Here is a 13,491-nt window from a genome sequence, read left to right as displayed (position 1 = left end):
ACCTACTTCTGGCATCACTGATAGATGTGCACATACAGGCCTGGGTGGGCTGGGGAGACTGTCTTTACACTGAAGAGAGCCAGGATGACTCCTTGGCTTGCCTGTGTTTCTTCTTTCCCTTGTTCTTTGATTGTGGTTTTCTGGGTGATCAACAGCTGTGAGCTTGTAGGGTTTTCCACCTAGCAAGTCGAAGACGTGCAGGCTTTAGGTAGTTGAAAGCTATCTGAACCCTTCACGACGTTACAAATAAAAGGAAACAATTGGGTTTGCCCCAAACCTACTGAAACAAACTCTTGAGTGTTTTCATCACGCTCTGTGTTCCAGGGTGACCAGACATGCACACACACCTATAAGGAGAAGGCACAGTGAGAGTAGTGGTATGTCTTTAAGTGACAGCAAGTACAAGACAGCAAAACGTGACTTACAAGAAAAGGTTGAGGGAGTTGCATTGTTTGCTCTTAAATGAAAGACCATTTTGGAGAAGTCTTTGAGGCTTCAAAAGCATCAGATGTAAGAGCCAGCAATGATTTGCAGGGAGGGAATAAACAGTTCCGTGATTTACCAGCTGAGGAAGTTGTGCAACATCTTTCACTTTAGCTGCTCACAAACTAAGTGGTTATTGGTAATTGCTACTGAGGAAGGAGGTTGTTGCATGCATGGGTTTCCCTCTGTGTGAATTTAAGCCATGTAAAAATATGAACAGGGCACATTACCCACTGCATTATAGCAGACTTTCAGTAAGTTGTTACATTGATGAAAAAATCTGAATAACATGAACATGCCTGTAAATAAGTAGGATTTTAATCAATACAGGTATTTCCATGACAACAGGCAAGCTTTTCTTCTTCCCCAGTGACAATCTGCAATTCATCTTTTTGTCAGTAACAGAAGAGGCTTAAGCATCTTGTAAATTTGCTAGGCTGAAATGTCCAACAATTTCATGTGCTTCAACAGTTAAAGATAACAGCACACCATGACACAGCTAATATTATCAGTTCTAAATGGAATATGAATTTTTAGAAGACAGCTAGTACATTGTCCATCTGTGGGTTGCTATTTTGATGCTATTGTCAGAGTAACCACGATACTTTACATGAATTGTTATCCCTTCTGAATCTAGCAAGATCTGGGAGGCAAATTAATACAGATTACTTCTACAGCGCTGTCAGTTCTGTGATCTGTAAAAAGCTTAGGTTATGTACATGACAGTGTATTTCGGGCATGGAAGAAGTGTTTAATTTGAATTGCAAGTGCACAGCTGCAGAGGGGATCAGATTCCATGGTATGTGCTCCCCTACCAAATACTAATCCCTCTCCCTGCATTCCCCAGAAAAGCACAACACTTTTAATTCTCTCTGCAGCTGAAAGGAGAAGAAACTAAACAAACTGATACAAAACAAAGTAGGTGAAGGAGAAATACTAGGAGTACAATTTTATTTAAATAAGAAGAAATTGTTTTCTCTAGCAGTGTAAGTTTGGTTTGATCACCCCTGCCTTGGGGACTATGCAGGTCAGAAACACACTTGCACTGAGGAGCCCTAAGTTAGCTCAGAACATGGGCTTCTCACACTCATGGCATCAGTAAAATCTTCTTAGGTAATATTTATTGGTAACTTCAGTTTTTACCATTAGCTTTAATGTGTAACCAAAAACAAAACTAGATGATCTAGTGTCAAATTTCAGCACTCTCTGTGAGACATACACACATGACAAAGATGGGCAAAAGGCTGATGAGACCTTGGTCTCCTGGCAAGACAATGACCCAAACCCCAGAAAGACTGGCATTTAAGAATTATTAATAACTGCACATTGATCAGCTTCTCCCCATGTGCTAGTAGCCCTAACTGAACACTAATAAATAACCATCTATTCAATCAAGGAATACCCTAGTTCACAGGATATTATGCAGCAAAGAAAATAACCACTTCAAATGTAGTTTCAAAGGTGACATTTAAAGTAGTTGAAAGAAACTAGTGAAAGTCTTCCTCATGTGCCATTATGCTGCAAGGTCACATTAGCATGCACTAATGAAGGACAGCAAGTCTTAATGTGAATTATATTTTCAAGCTTGTATCACACCCTCAAAGGTACTGAGTCAGATTTTAGTACTTCCTGGTGGTAAGAGACAAGAATAAGTGTAACCGCATAGGAAAGCATATTACTTTCACCATTAATATGCAGCTTTAGCTCATGTTGAGACTGGACTTTCAGACTGGCATGTATTAAACCAAGTTTTTCAAAAGCAAATTTCTGTCTAGAGTACCATTGTTTTGCCTGATTTACAAATCCATAATTTCAGACAGCTTGCTGTGAAGAGATTAATTGCTGATTATCAGTATAGTCTTTACTCGTCTTTAGACTCAGCTGTGGTAGGTTATGTAAAATGTACACCCCTGTATTACACACCAGCAAGATCAGATGCATGTAAATACACTATTATATGTATTAAAAAATCCTGTAGCCAAACACTTTTTCTATCTCTTTGATGAAGAATCCAAAATTATTTAGTCATCCACTTGTACAGGCCAATGTCAGCTTTAAAGGAGCACCAAATTCTCTCTCAGTATTTTAAATGCAGATTTTTATGTCCGTTTTTGTTTTAACTTCTAGTAAGGCAGAACACTCATACTAATTTCACTTTAAAAGAATGGATTGTTTCCTTCCACATTCCTTAAAGATGAAAGTCTAAATATATACATATATATTAAAGCATGTATATTAAGCCAGTAAAATTCAGCTTTTTTTTTACTTTTTTGCCCTTGAGTTAGGGTGGGCACTTAGTAATAACCTTGGGTTTACATGCAAATATCAGAGGAAACTTAAACATTTCTTATAAAGAGAATTTTGTCCCCATTTACATTGTTTTAATAACAAGACAAATTTTAAAGGTTCACTTAGTATAAGTAGTTCAGTACAGTTTTGTGGCCTTGATTTCAGGTGTAATTCACCATAGAGACAGACACTTCAAAGCTGCCATTTTTGCCCATCTGTTCCTACTCTCTTCTAAATGGGATTAAGAACTAGGTTAAAAGAACCTCCTCCTGTCTGAACTATGTTTTTAGGTAATACTTACAGTTATGGTCACACTAATGGGATGCACAGAAACAGGATGTATGGAACAGGTGACCACCTCAAGGTGCGCAGTAGCTATACTGCAACACTTGATATGCCAGGTAGGGCTGGGTTTGGGTGCTCCAAAAGCCAATGCATACCATGTCACTCTCCCTGAAAGGCTACAATTTTTTATAGACAAGCAAACTCACATTAAAACAAGCTCCCAGGTGAAGACACCAGTCCTTCTTCAGTATCAAGTACCTCACATTGGAAGCTTTTTAGCACAAGAACACATACTAGTAACATCCCTGCCTATTCAAAGTGCTTTCACTCTTTCATGTTTAATTTCTCTCCATAGCATTGGGAGAGAAGGTCTTAACAGAGATCTGGTGTAGCCATGCTGACCTCCTCAGCCTGCACAGAATACAGGAGAACGACTCCAGCTCCATGGCTGTCAGCTCTAATCTATCTATACCTTCCTAACACCCGGAAGCTGAATATCAGCTGGATCTAGTTTATTTCCTTGAAGTTTTGGTAGCATGGTGGACTACAGGCAAATATTCTTTTACTGCTGGTATTTTGTATTAAATTTTTAGTCTGGGTGTTTTTTGTTGTGTTCTACAGAGGTAACATTGGGTGCAGCAGGCCTCTGCATGTGGAATGTCTGTGATCTCATATTCACCAGGTGAAGAAAAAAAATTAAGGGTGTCACCTTGATTTTGAATCTGCAACTGCTGAAACCAAAGCTGACGTTCTGGGTGACTCTAGGCTTTCTGAAAACAACTTTATAGGCCACTGCAGGAAGAGGATACTACCACCTATTGAAGGTACCTTGGTAATCTCTGTCTCAAAGTCCCAGCTTAGTCATACATGTAAGTGCACAATTTCCTCCATATACCAATTATGCACACAAGTATTTTCCAACTAGTATCAACAAAGCTGTCCTGTGCATTGTAGATAACCAATGTTAAAAGCACATGTTCTGCTCCCTGTTCATTCCTTGTAAGTATATATCATATTGGCTCTCCATGGCTTCTAAACCTGCCTCAGTTGAATAGCTTATTTTTCTGTAGTTGCCCATTAGCTTCTCTGACCACACTTCTTGGGGTATGAAGAATTAAGCAATAACAAGGAGACTATGCTTTCACACATAAAGTACAACACTGGCTCAGAGCTGCAGGAGGTAGCATGTTTAAGTAACTCTACAGCTTAAAGCTCTGATGAGGAAACAATTGTCCATCAGGGTAGCTCCTAGAGAGGACCTACTCTATAAAGGACTAGGAAACATTTTACTTAGACACTATAACCACATGAATATCAACAGGAAAACTGCTGATGCAAGTAATTTGGGCCTTGTCTGCCAGGCAAGTTACTGTGTATGAAGAAAGGGCAGTTTATCTACAGAAATCCAAGCACCAACCACTTAGAACATCTCCTTAGCTGCACAGAGTCTTCACCTGTAGAGGTAAACATCTAAAATTTTGAATTTCAGGCATTAATTGCTACTTGGGGTCTAAATTCTGTTGATCCATCTCCTGTATTAAAACATAAAGGGAGATAAGTAAGAGTAGTACTACAATTGCAAAGAGTTAAAAATACAAGTCTCCATGTTTTAAAAATAAAAAAGGAAAGTTTCTTCCAAGGATCCTTGTTTTCAGAAAAAAACTTCTGTTTACAAAATCAAAATATATGTCAGGTTGGAAGAGACCTCAAAGATAATCCAGTCTTTGTTTTGTCTCCAATCTAATGAACTAGATTTTTTTTCTAATTTCAGGATGCCACACCTTTGACATTAACCTTTATTTTATGATTCACCTGTCTTACAGAATTTAGAATTGAAAGTCTACCTTCGGGAGTCATAAACTAGAAGCACAACCTAGTAAACCACAGTACTCTAAGTACTCCTTTTAATCAGTCCCACTGAAGAGTCTGTTCTCCTGAGAAGATGCAAATACTAGTAAGGAAAATGGAGCTTTCTCCTCCTGCTTCTTGACTGCCAAACTTAATCTGCATGATCTCGTAGTACAGTGCCTTAAACAACTGCCTGAGACTCTTGACTAACCGAGTCTGCAGAACCACACAGCATCCGGAAGCTTTACAGGAACCCACTCACCAGAAGAGATCTTTTTCACACCACTGTAACACAGCACTTTTCTTCCTCTAGTTCATCTCCAATATCTCCACAGGCATTATGGAATGAAGACAGGATCATTTGTAGCTTCAGCTGTGGGATTTTATGGTAGCATCACAATGCTGATAGCAAAGTAAATCCAAACACAATCAGGAATAGCCACAAGATCATATTTCACTGCCAGATTTCTTTTTTTTTTCTCCTAGTATTACTGTATATAGCAACATGTAATAAATTCCACAGTCACACCTACATGGAATTTAGCATTGTCAAATTGTGCTTATTCTTGCTGGCACAGCAAGTATTTGTTAATCTCTCAACCATTTTTTTGTCTGTATGGAGTGGAAGCTACAGAAGCACCTGACAGTCCAACATGGCAAGATCATACAGAAGAATAGCACTCTATAGCAGGGCTGCCAACTGTCATATTACAGGCTAGCTCAGAAGATAGCATGACACCACAGAATTGTTATAACCTTCTCTACAGGAGGTAAAGACATATTAGGACGTGAAAAATGCAAAAACCATTTCTGTATGCTGACTGTAGGTTTATACAACATTATGGAATTGGCAGTAAAGCCTAGCAGAGACATCACAATAGATAGTATTCAACAATAACACTTCCTCACCACAACCTTGAGAGATTTTTTCCCCTCTTTTTTTTTGTTTAAAGTAAGCGTACAGACACAATGCTGAGATTCTGACAGACTACATATAAAACTCTTGATCCTGCTCCCCTTGCAAGTTATTTTACTTCCAACTACAAAAAGAAACCATAAAATGCCATCAAGTCATAGCAGTAATATTTCATTGCCACATTGTGCTGATAGAACACATTCATAGCATACAACGTAGATTTAGAAGTTTGATCCTTTGATCTCATATTTTATTCCTGACAGGCTAAAAATCCTCCAAACAAGGCAAAATAGAAATTCTAGGGTGTAATAGCTTGTACAGAGCAGACAGAAAAGACTTGGTGTAAAATTGTGCCCTCTAGTGGAGACATTTGATTCTGTGTCATAGACGTTCAAGCCATGCTGCTGCACCCACTTGAGCAAACAGTTTTCAATGCAGAGAAAATACCAAGATTTCCCACAATAGGAAAAGAGTGCAAGTGCCTAGTTCAACTGATTTATTATAACCAGGGCAGGTTTAGACAGTTACATGACAGATTACAGGTAGATAAGGTTTCTAGACAACAACAACAAAACCCCTACACCCTAAGACATACTTTTTAATGTTTGTTTAGATTTTAAAAGTCATGGCACCCTTCATGCAATAGCTAAACATTTCCGTTTAATGATGTGGCACTTGATTATGCTCCTAGATAATACTGTCTAATTTGATGAAAACAGGTTAGCTTTGCCCCCAGTAGCATTGGTTTACATGATGAAAACAAGTTTGTTTGTTTTTTTTTTCTATAAAGAGAGGCTCAATAACAAAATTATCTGTTATTTTTAGAAAGAAGAACTGACATGATCATCAACTCCTCTACCTGTACATACGCATACACCAATAATCTTAAACATACTGAGCATGTCTTTAGGAAATACTATCTTGCAGTTTGTTTTGCAGTGTGGGATTACTGCCTATCTTAGCGTGGGACAGGAAGGCAAGTCGATTTAGCACATTTCAGGACCCACAAAGCTGGCCTGCCAAAGAGCTGAAAGAAGGGATCTTCTGAAGACAAACTGTTTTTAGCTGAAACTGACTAAGCAACATCAACACCCAATTTCAAAACAGATTTTGAGGGCTAGGGTGCCCACACCTTTGCCTAATGAACTGCACTTTTAATATCTGACACCTCTCAATATGCTAATGAGCAAAACTAAGTATATGCTAAACATATGCTATGTTTATAGTAACAGCCTATGTTACTCAACTGTCCTCCTAAGTCATGCTAAATGTCACCTAGAAGGCAGGGACAGCCTGTGCTCGGGTATAAAACCTGTAAGAGTGATATCTCTTGGTGTGCAGCAGTGGGGCACTATATCAATGATTTAAGAAGCATCACAAGCCACAAACAGAATCGTAGAAATCAGAAGATTTTTCCAGCTAGAAGTCTTTCAAACAGAAAAATGATCATTAAAAAAAAAACGATCTTATGCTCAGAGCAAGAAATAGAGTTCCACTGACTTCAGCATAACTGGGGCTGATATGGCAACAGTTTAAATCCTGAGAGAGCAAGCAGATTTCCTAAATTTCTGCACTGGTAGTCATTCACAACTTCGAGCTGAGGAACAGTTATCAGCGATTAAAGAAAAGCCTAGCTATACTACACCAGTTTTGTCATATTGCTTAATGGAAAGATTAATAAGAACTAAGTATTAAACTGTAGTGTGGGTATGGCTACATATCAATGGCTATTTAAATATTTATGAAGTGCTGGAACTCTGCAGGACACCATTTCACAATACTCAACATCCTTTACATGGCTGTACCACTTCAACCACATTTTTTATTTAGGCCATATGCAATAAAAAACTCAGTTCATCTGAAAAACACACAAAATAAAACAATACCAGTCTCAAAATTAAGGAGCCAGAAAGACAAGTGAGATACCCCTTGATGCCTTGTGTAGTTACTGTTACTGGTAGGTAACAGAGACAGTAATCCTTGGTACTTTAACATTCAATAGCAGCCATGCAAAATTAACACATGGTTGTGAGCATATTGTAGTCCTCCTTGAAATTAACCAGTGCAGATTATTAACTCTGTTGTGTAATACCTGTCAGTGATACTAGTGCATGTAAGGAAGGGAGGCAGTTCAGTAATTGGAAGAACTGTTTGGTTTTCTAAGCCTCATTCCTGGGTGGGTATGTTTGCGAAGCCTCCATTTTTAGCTACAAAGGTGTTATCACAGCAAGGCAGAAGTTCTTCTGGGCTTTGCAAACTCAGCTAACTGTATTATGTTAGAGTTCACTCACCATCAAAAGACATTAAAAATATACCAAAGTACAGCTCAGTAGATTTATGCATTATGTTGTAAAGCCATGTAAAAAAACAGGTCCAGAGTTATATTACAGGCTACAAGATCCTGCTTAGTAATTCAGTATATTCCAATTAAATCAATCTCTGCATTTCTTGAGGGGAGAAAATGACAGAGACCAAATCCCCAGATGATTCCTACTGACTTCCAATCCCATCCTGCAAGACAACTTTCTGAGGTTTTTGGGACACAGCTAGGAAATCATCCACAGAACAAATTACAGTTGCTACCACAACACTACCATAGGAGACCACTTTAAGAACAATCTGCAATAACTCCTTCGGTATCTATTGTGCTAAAAACACCAAAGCTTGCACTGACCTATTTATACTTCAGGTGCTCTCTCTACTATACATGATAAAGAGGTTACAGAGCAAATGAAAGCACAGTCCAGGGGGTCCTTGTAAGACAGCGCAGATTTCAGCCTTCTCCGATGCCTATATCTCAACAGCTGCAGGAGTTCCATTTGCATAACCACCTTTAGATTTCATGTGGTCCTGAATTGATACAGCCTAGAAAAAAACTTTAATTAGAACATGCATCTTATAAAGTCTGGTTGACAGAGCAATTATTAAAAGCATCAGTTGAAGAGGCCATATATTTATACAGCTGGGTCCTAACAGTAGTAGGAAGAAATAACAACTAAACTCAGGACTGTTAGATACTGTTGTAAATCAGTTCATGACTTGGGCCTTGCTACTCAAAATCCACTTATTCTAAACACCCATCCACCTGTCATAACTTTGACTTCAAGGTGATGTGTTATTTGGACCTAATATCAAGTGCATCCACAGAATCTTTTCCAAAAGGCTTTCATCATATGTAAAGATACTGGGGAAATGAACACATCTTGCTGAGCATATCTTTCACAGTATCTTCTGTTATAAGCCAAAGGACATTTCTGTTCTAATGCTGTTCTACTGATGAAAAAAAACCACATTTTCTCTCTCTTATGTAGAGCAGGTCACTAATAAGATACTGTAGGTTACTGAGTGGAGATTTCTGCTTATCCAAGGGGTGTACACTTACTGATGAATAGTCGCCACTCATTTCTCTTGCCCCAACGTGTGCAGTGTGTACAAAGTTCATTGGTTCTCCTATCATGTTCCGGTCCAGCCTCTGACGCCTCTTCTGTAAGAGAGAAGATATCTTAGGTCTCTATTCAGAAAACATGAGCAGCTTTGAAACAGAAACAAACAGCTGAGATAAAAACAATCCAGATGGCCAGCACTGACTCCTAAAGACTCTTCATGGCAACCAGGCTGAAATTTCAGACTGCAGTAAGAGAGGGTCAAAGTCACTTTTATTAGTGCTAATTAAATTTTAGCAAAAACTGTCTTTAATGCTGAAAAACCAGGGCCCGAGAACTGCAAACTGACGTATGGCTAAATCCTCTGGCAAAACACATACAATTTAAACATAGTTTAACAGGTCTGGTTTTAGCTTTCATATTACTTCGCCCAAACTAATCAAAACAAGAAGACAATGAAAGTAATTTCCACATAGCTGAAAGACAACATTTCAAAACGGATAAAGAACAGCGGTCGTGCATCTACCTACCGGCTGGGGCTGTTCACCATTGCACCAATTAAAACAGACCAGGAATTCAGTCATACTTTTCAATAGGTGATAAGCTCTTGTAAAGTGCAGTTATTTCTCTGCAGTACAAGGACCAAGAAACAGTTCCTGAAGTGAGTTTGGAAAGGAATCGCTTGTGAAGATTCAACTGGTAAAGATGACAGAAAGCATCAGATTGGTACACCTGCAAAGAGATGATTATTTACACTTATATTGAAATATAGCAGAGTTTTTTAAGAGTTGTTGAGCAACAAACATTTCAGAAGACTAAAACAAGACCTGAAAATTCTTAAGCATACCTGGACAGAAGAGCAGCACAAAATTAAAATCAGTAAGTTCACATCAGAAATCAGGGCTAAGAACTCTGTAGATTTACTCCCAGGCAGATAGCCATTTAAGTTTAAGTATCTTTATAGAAACATAATAAAAGCAATGCTAGAATTAAGTCGGGTCTTGTTTAACAGTCTGACTTCTGGTTGTAAGCAGAATTAGCCAATACTTATGAACTATTTTGAAAGAAAAAAGCTTTGAAGCACAACAAATTGAATGCTTAACATTTACAAACCTCTGCAAAATGAAATTTCCTTCTTAGATCTGATATTGTTACTCCTTTTAGATGCAGAAAAACTCAAAGTAGTGACTCAGAAAAGCTCTTAAAAGAGAAAAAGTTTTCAGTACCAGCAACAGAAACTGTTCACCAGACTCTAAAGCTTCCCAGATAGTATAAAACTATTAACAACACTCTTGAAGACATGACCAGGAAACTCACTAACTTTAGGGACACTGAAATGATGATAAGAAATCCCAATAAAACCCAAAACACTTTTTAGTAGTTTCTGAATTATTTTTTTCTTTTTTCTTTTCTTTTTTTTTGTAATTTCTTTCAAACAAACCCCACTGCTATAGAGTAGCTTTTCATGAAAACTGGTTTTGTACCACAGATCATTAAAACTATAACATGTTAACTTATAAAGAAGACTGTTTTTAAAAAGCTTACAGCTTAACAAAGTTACAGCTTCATTAATTAAGGCTTTCTGAACCTCCACTGAAGTCGTCACAATCACACAACATCACATTCCCTCTTCACAGGCATTTTTTGCAGTTCTACAATTTCTTACAGTTCTACAATTATGTAATTAGCACTTCTATTTCTTTCACCTTTGTGATTTCTTACCCTTGATTACTTCTCATACTTCATGCAGGTTTTTTGAATTTCTGCCATTTATCTTTCAAAACATTTGTTACATTCACAACTCAGCTTTTAGGTGGCCTGTAGGATACATTCCTGACGAATGCTTCCTATTCCATTTTATTCTGGGTGGCTCTAATACAACTCATTATCTGGCACAATTATAATTTGTTGCCTCACTTTGTCCTCTCACAACTGACTTTATCACCACTGATTCATTGTTTGAGTGTGGCCCACACAAGCATAAAAACATATAGAAGCTGAAGTTTTTGCCTACGCCTCACATTAAGTGCAGATTTCTGGGGTTTATTTCATTTTAAGGAGACTGTATTAGAGCTAAGGTTGTCTTAAAAATCATGAAGTGTGTCACTGCACACCAGTAACCTATTCTGAAAGCAGACCGACTGAAACAAGCATCAAATTAGAGAAATATTCCCCATGCCAAAGGAAAAACAAACAGTTGAGCACTTCCTCTCCTCCCACTGTATTCCCAAGCACCTCTCTGGGGCTCCATGCCATGTCTGGGTTTTACCTGCTGCTCCCAAGGACTCCTGACAGGATGGTCCGTCCTTCACTCAAGCTCTGGCACACAATCAGGTCCTGTCTTGGCAACTCCAGTGCACTTACAGTTCATGTTCCTGGGTCATGATTAATGCTGATTGCTAAGTAAGAATTCTTCTCTGCGATTCCATCCCCTGTGGTGGTTCCTTCTCTCTGTAAGGTGCTGCAGAAGACTGTTGTGCACTTCACGCTTACCTACAGGTGTCAGAAAAGCAGAAGGGAAACCAAAAATAGCGCCCTAGTTTGGCGTCAGCTTTGTGCAGTCGTGCAGCTTTCTCAGCACTATCCATACAGCCTGTGGCTCACTTCCACCCCTGCGGCAGCTCTGCAGGTGTCCTCCCAGCACACAGCACTGCTGGACATCTTCCTGTTATGCTTAACAACAAACTCTTTTCCACTGAGTCAGAGTGTCATCGTCCAGGACAGGAACGTCTGCACTGGAGCACAGGACACCACCTTCTTCCCAGAGACTCAAGGTTTCCACTCTAATTATGTGTTCAGGCTCACCCCACACTAAATACATAAAAGCCAACAAGAATCCTCAAACCAAGGAGAAAAACAACATTTTGTCACTGTTGGCACACAGACCAGAACTGGACAATATCCTGTTGTTCTTTCTCTCTATTTTTCACCATAGCAGCAGTATTATAGAGGAGAGAGAGACAAAGGGCCAGGGAAATGGCTAGCACGCCCAGACACAGATGCTCAATGCAATGGGCAGGATGCACAGACATTCTGGAGTCCGTAGCCTTAAAGTGCCCAAGAGCTTTGTCAATGTTTAGGTAACACTTTCCTGAGCATAACACTCCATTTGTTCAATCATTGCTGCTTACTAAAAAATGTCCAAAACATTCTTCTATTTTATTTACAAAACATCAGTTTGATATGAACTGGAAAATATTTCCCTGAATCAAAACCAAATAATTCTCCCTTTCCAGAGACAAGAGGTGCCTGGCAATCTTGATAAGTAACATCCACTAAACACATCTATTCTTCACAACTGGTCTGGAGACTCAACATCTGATTGTGACAAATCCTTGACTCTGAACTATCAGTGAAAGACAGTGAGTGTAAAGATGCAGGCTAGCATCACCCTGCCTCAACTAAGTTATTAAATTGTGGTAACTTCTGAGTGTAGCTGTTTGGTCTTTCTCATTCTGTCTCTGTCAGCACTGAATTCAGGTGGAAGAAGCATATTTAAGTCTAACTGCCTTTCTAAAAAACACTGTGCATCCTTACTTTGCTCATTTGATATATAAATCATGTCAAAATTCTGGAACACTTCTAAGTTTACACATCTGAATGACAAGGTATGGTAAAAATCAGTGAAACTTGTATTTCTAGGTTGAAAATTATTTTTGAGCACAAAACTTTAAGAAATTACCTTGCTTGGTGAAAGGCAAAAAGTGAAAAACAATGAATTACCATGGCTTTGGGAGAACCCTGGAGTCAAGCAGTTGAAATCCAGCTACAGAGTAAACTTAGCTGCTTGTAAATAGCATACTGTTTATTAATGTTCGTACAGATTGCAAATTCAGTTTACGTCCTCGAACTACAGGCTGCCTAGAAAGGTAGTGGAGTCATAATAGAATCATAGAATCAACCAGGTTGGAAGAGACCTCCAAGGTCATCCAGTCCAACCTATCACCCAGCCCTATCCAGTCAACTAGACCATGGCACTAAGTGCCTCATCCAGTCTTTTCTTGAAGACCTCCAGGGACGGTGCCTCCACCACCTCCCCGGGCAGCCTATTCCAATGCCAATCACTCTCTCTGTCAAGAGCATCCTCCTAATATCCAGCCTATACCTACCCTGGCACAACTTGAGACTGTGTCCCCTTGTTCTATTGCTGGTTGCCTGGGAGAAGAGGCCACCCCCCACCTGGCTACAATGCCCCTTCAGGTAGTTGTAGACAGTAATAAGATGACCCCTGAGCCTCCTCTTCTCCAGGCTAAACAGCCCCAGCTCCCTCAGCCTCTCCTCATAGGA

At 39.1% G+C, this 13,491-nt stretch overlaps 1 protein-coding gene and 1 long non-coding RNA gene across 4 annotated transcripts; one reads left to right on the top strand and one right to left on the bottom strand.

Moving 5' to 3' along the window:
• Positions 1-3,682: 3,682 nt before the first annotated feature.
• LOC135183000 (uncharacterized) lies at positions 3,683-5,444 on the top strand. Its single transcript, XR_010305375.1, has 2 exons — positions 3,683-3,881; positions 4,881-5,444. It is a non-coding gene; the product is annotated as an uncharacterized LOC135183000 (long non-coding RNA).
• An 858-nt stretch (positions 5,445-6,302) lies between these two features.
• On the bottom strand, positions 6,303-12,039 carry LOC135182998 (CDC42 small effector protein 2-B-like). Of its 3 annotated transcripts, XM_064157695.1 has the most exons (5): positions 11,474-12,039; positions 10,318-10,404; positions 9,735-9,936; positions 9,204-9,305; positions 6,303-8,686 (listed from the first exon to the last, which is right to left on the bottom strand). In XM_064157695.1, exons 3-5 carry the CDS (start codon positions 9,786-9,788, stop codon positions 8,612-8,614), a joined length of 231 nt encoding a protein of 76 aa, XP_064013765.1. In that variant the 5' UTR covers positions 9,789-9,936; positions 10,318-10,404; positions 11,474-12,039; the 3' UTR covers positions 6,303-8,611. The 3 variants fall into 3 exon arrangements, with proteins under 3 accessions (XP_064013765.1, XP_064013764.1, XP_064013766.1); XM_064157694.1 differs by lacking the exon at positions 10,318-10,404; XM_064157696.1 differs by lacking the exons at positions 10,318-10,404; positions 11,474-12,039 and adding an exon at positions 10,750-10,850.
• Between the last annotated feature and the right edge of the window lie 1,452 nt (positions 12,040-13,491).

This window comes from Pogoniulus pusillus, chromosome 17 (genome assembly GCF_015220805.1).
Source record: "Pogoniulus pusillus isolate bPogPus1 chromosome 17, bPogPus1.pri, whole genome shotgun sequence".
In the NCBI taxonomy this organism is placed as follows: domain Eukaryota; kingdom Metazoa; phylum Chordata; class Aves; order Piciformes; family Lybiidae; genus Pogoniulus; species Pogoniulus pusillus.
Note: the sequence above shows the minus strand (reverse complement) of the source record. Positions and strands in the feature narration are given on the sequence as shown.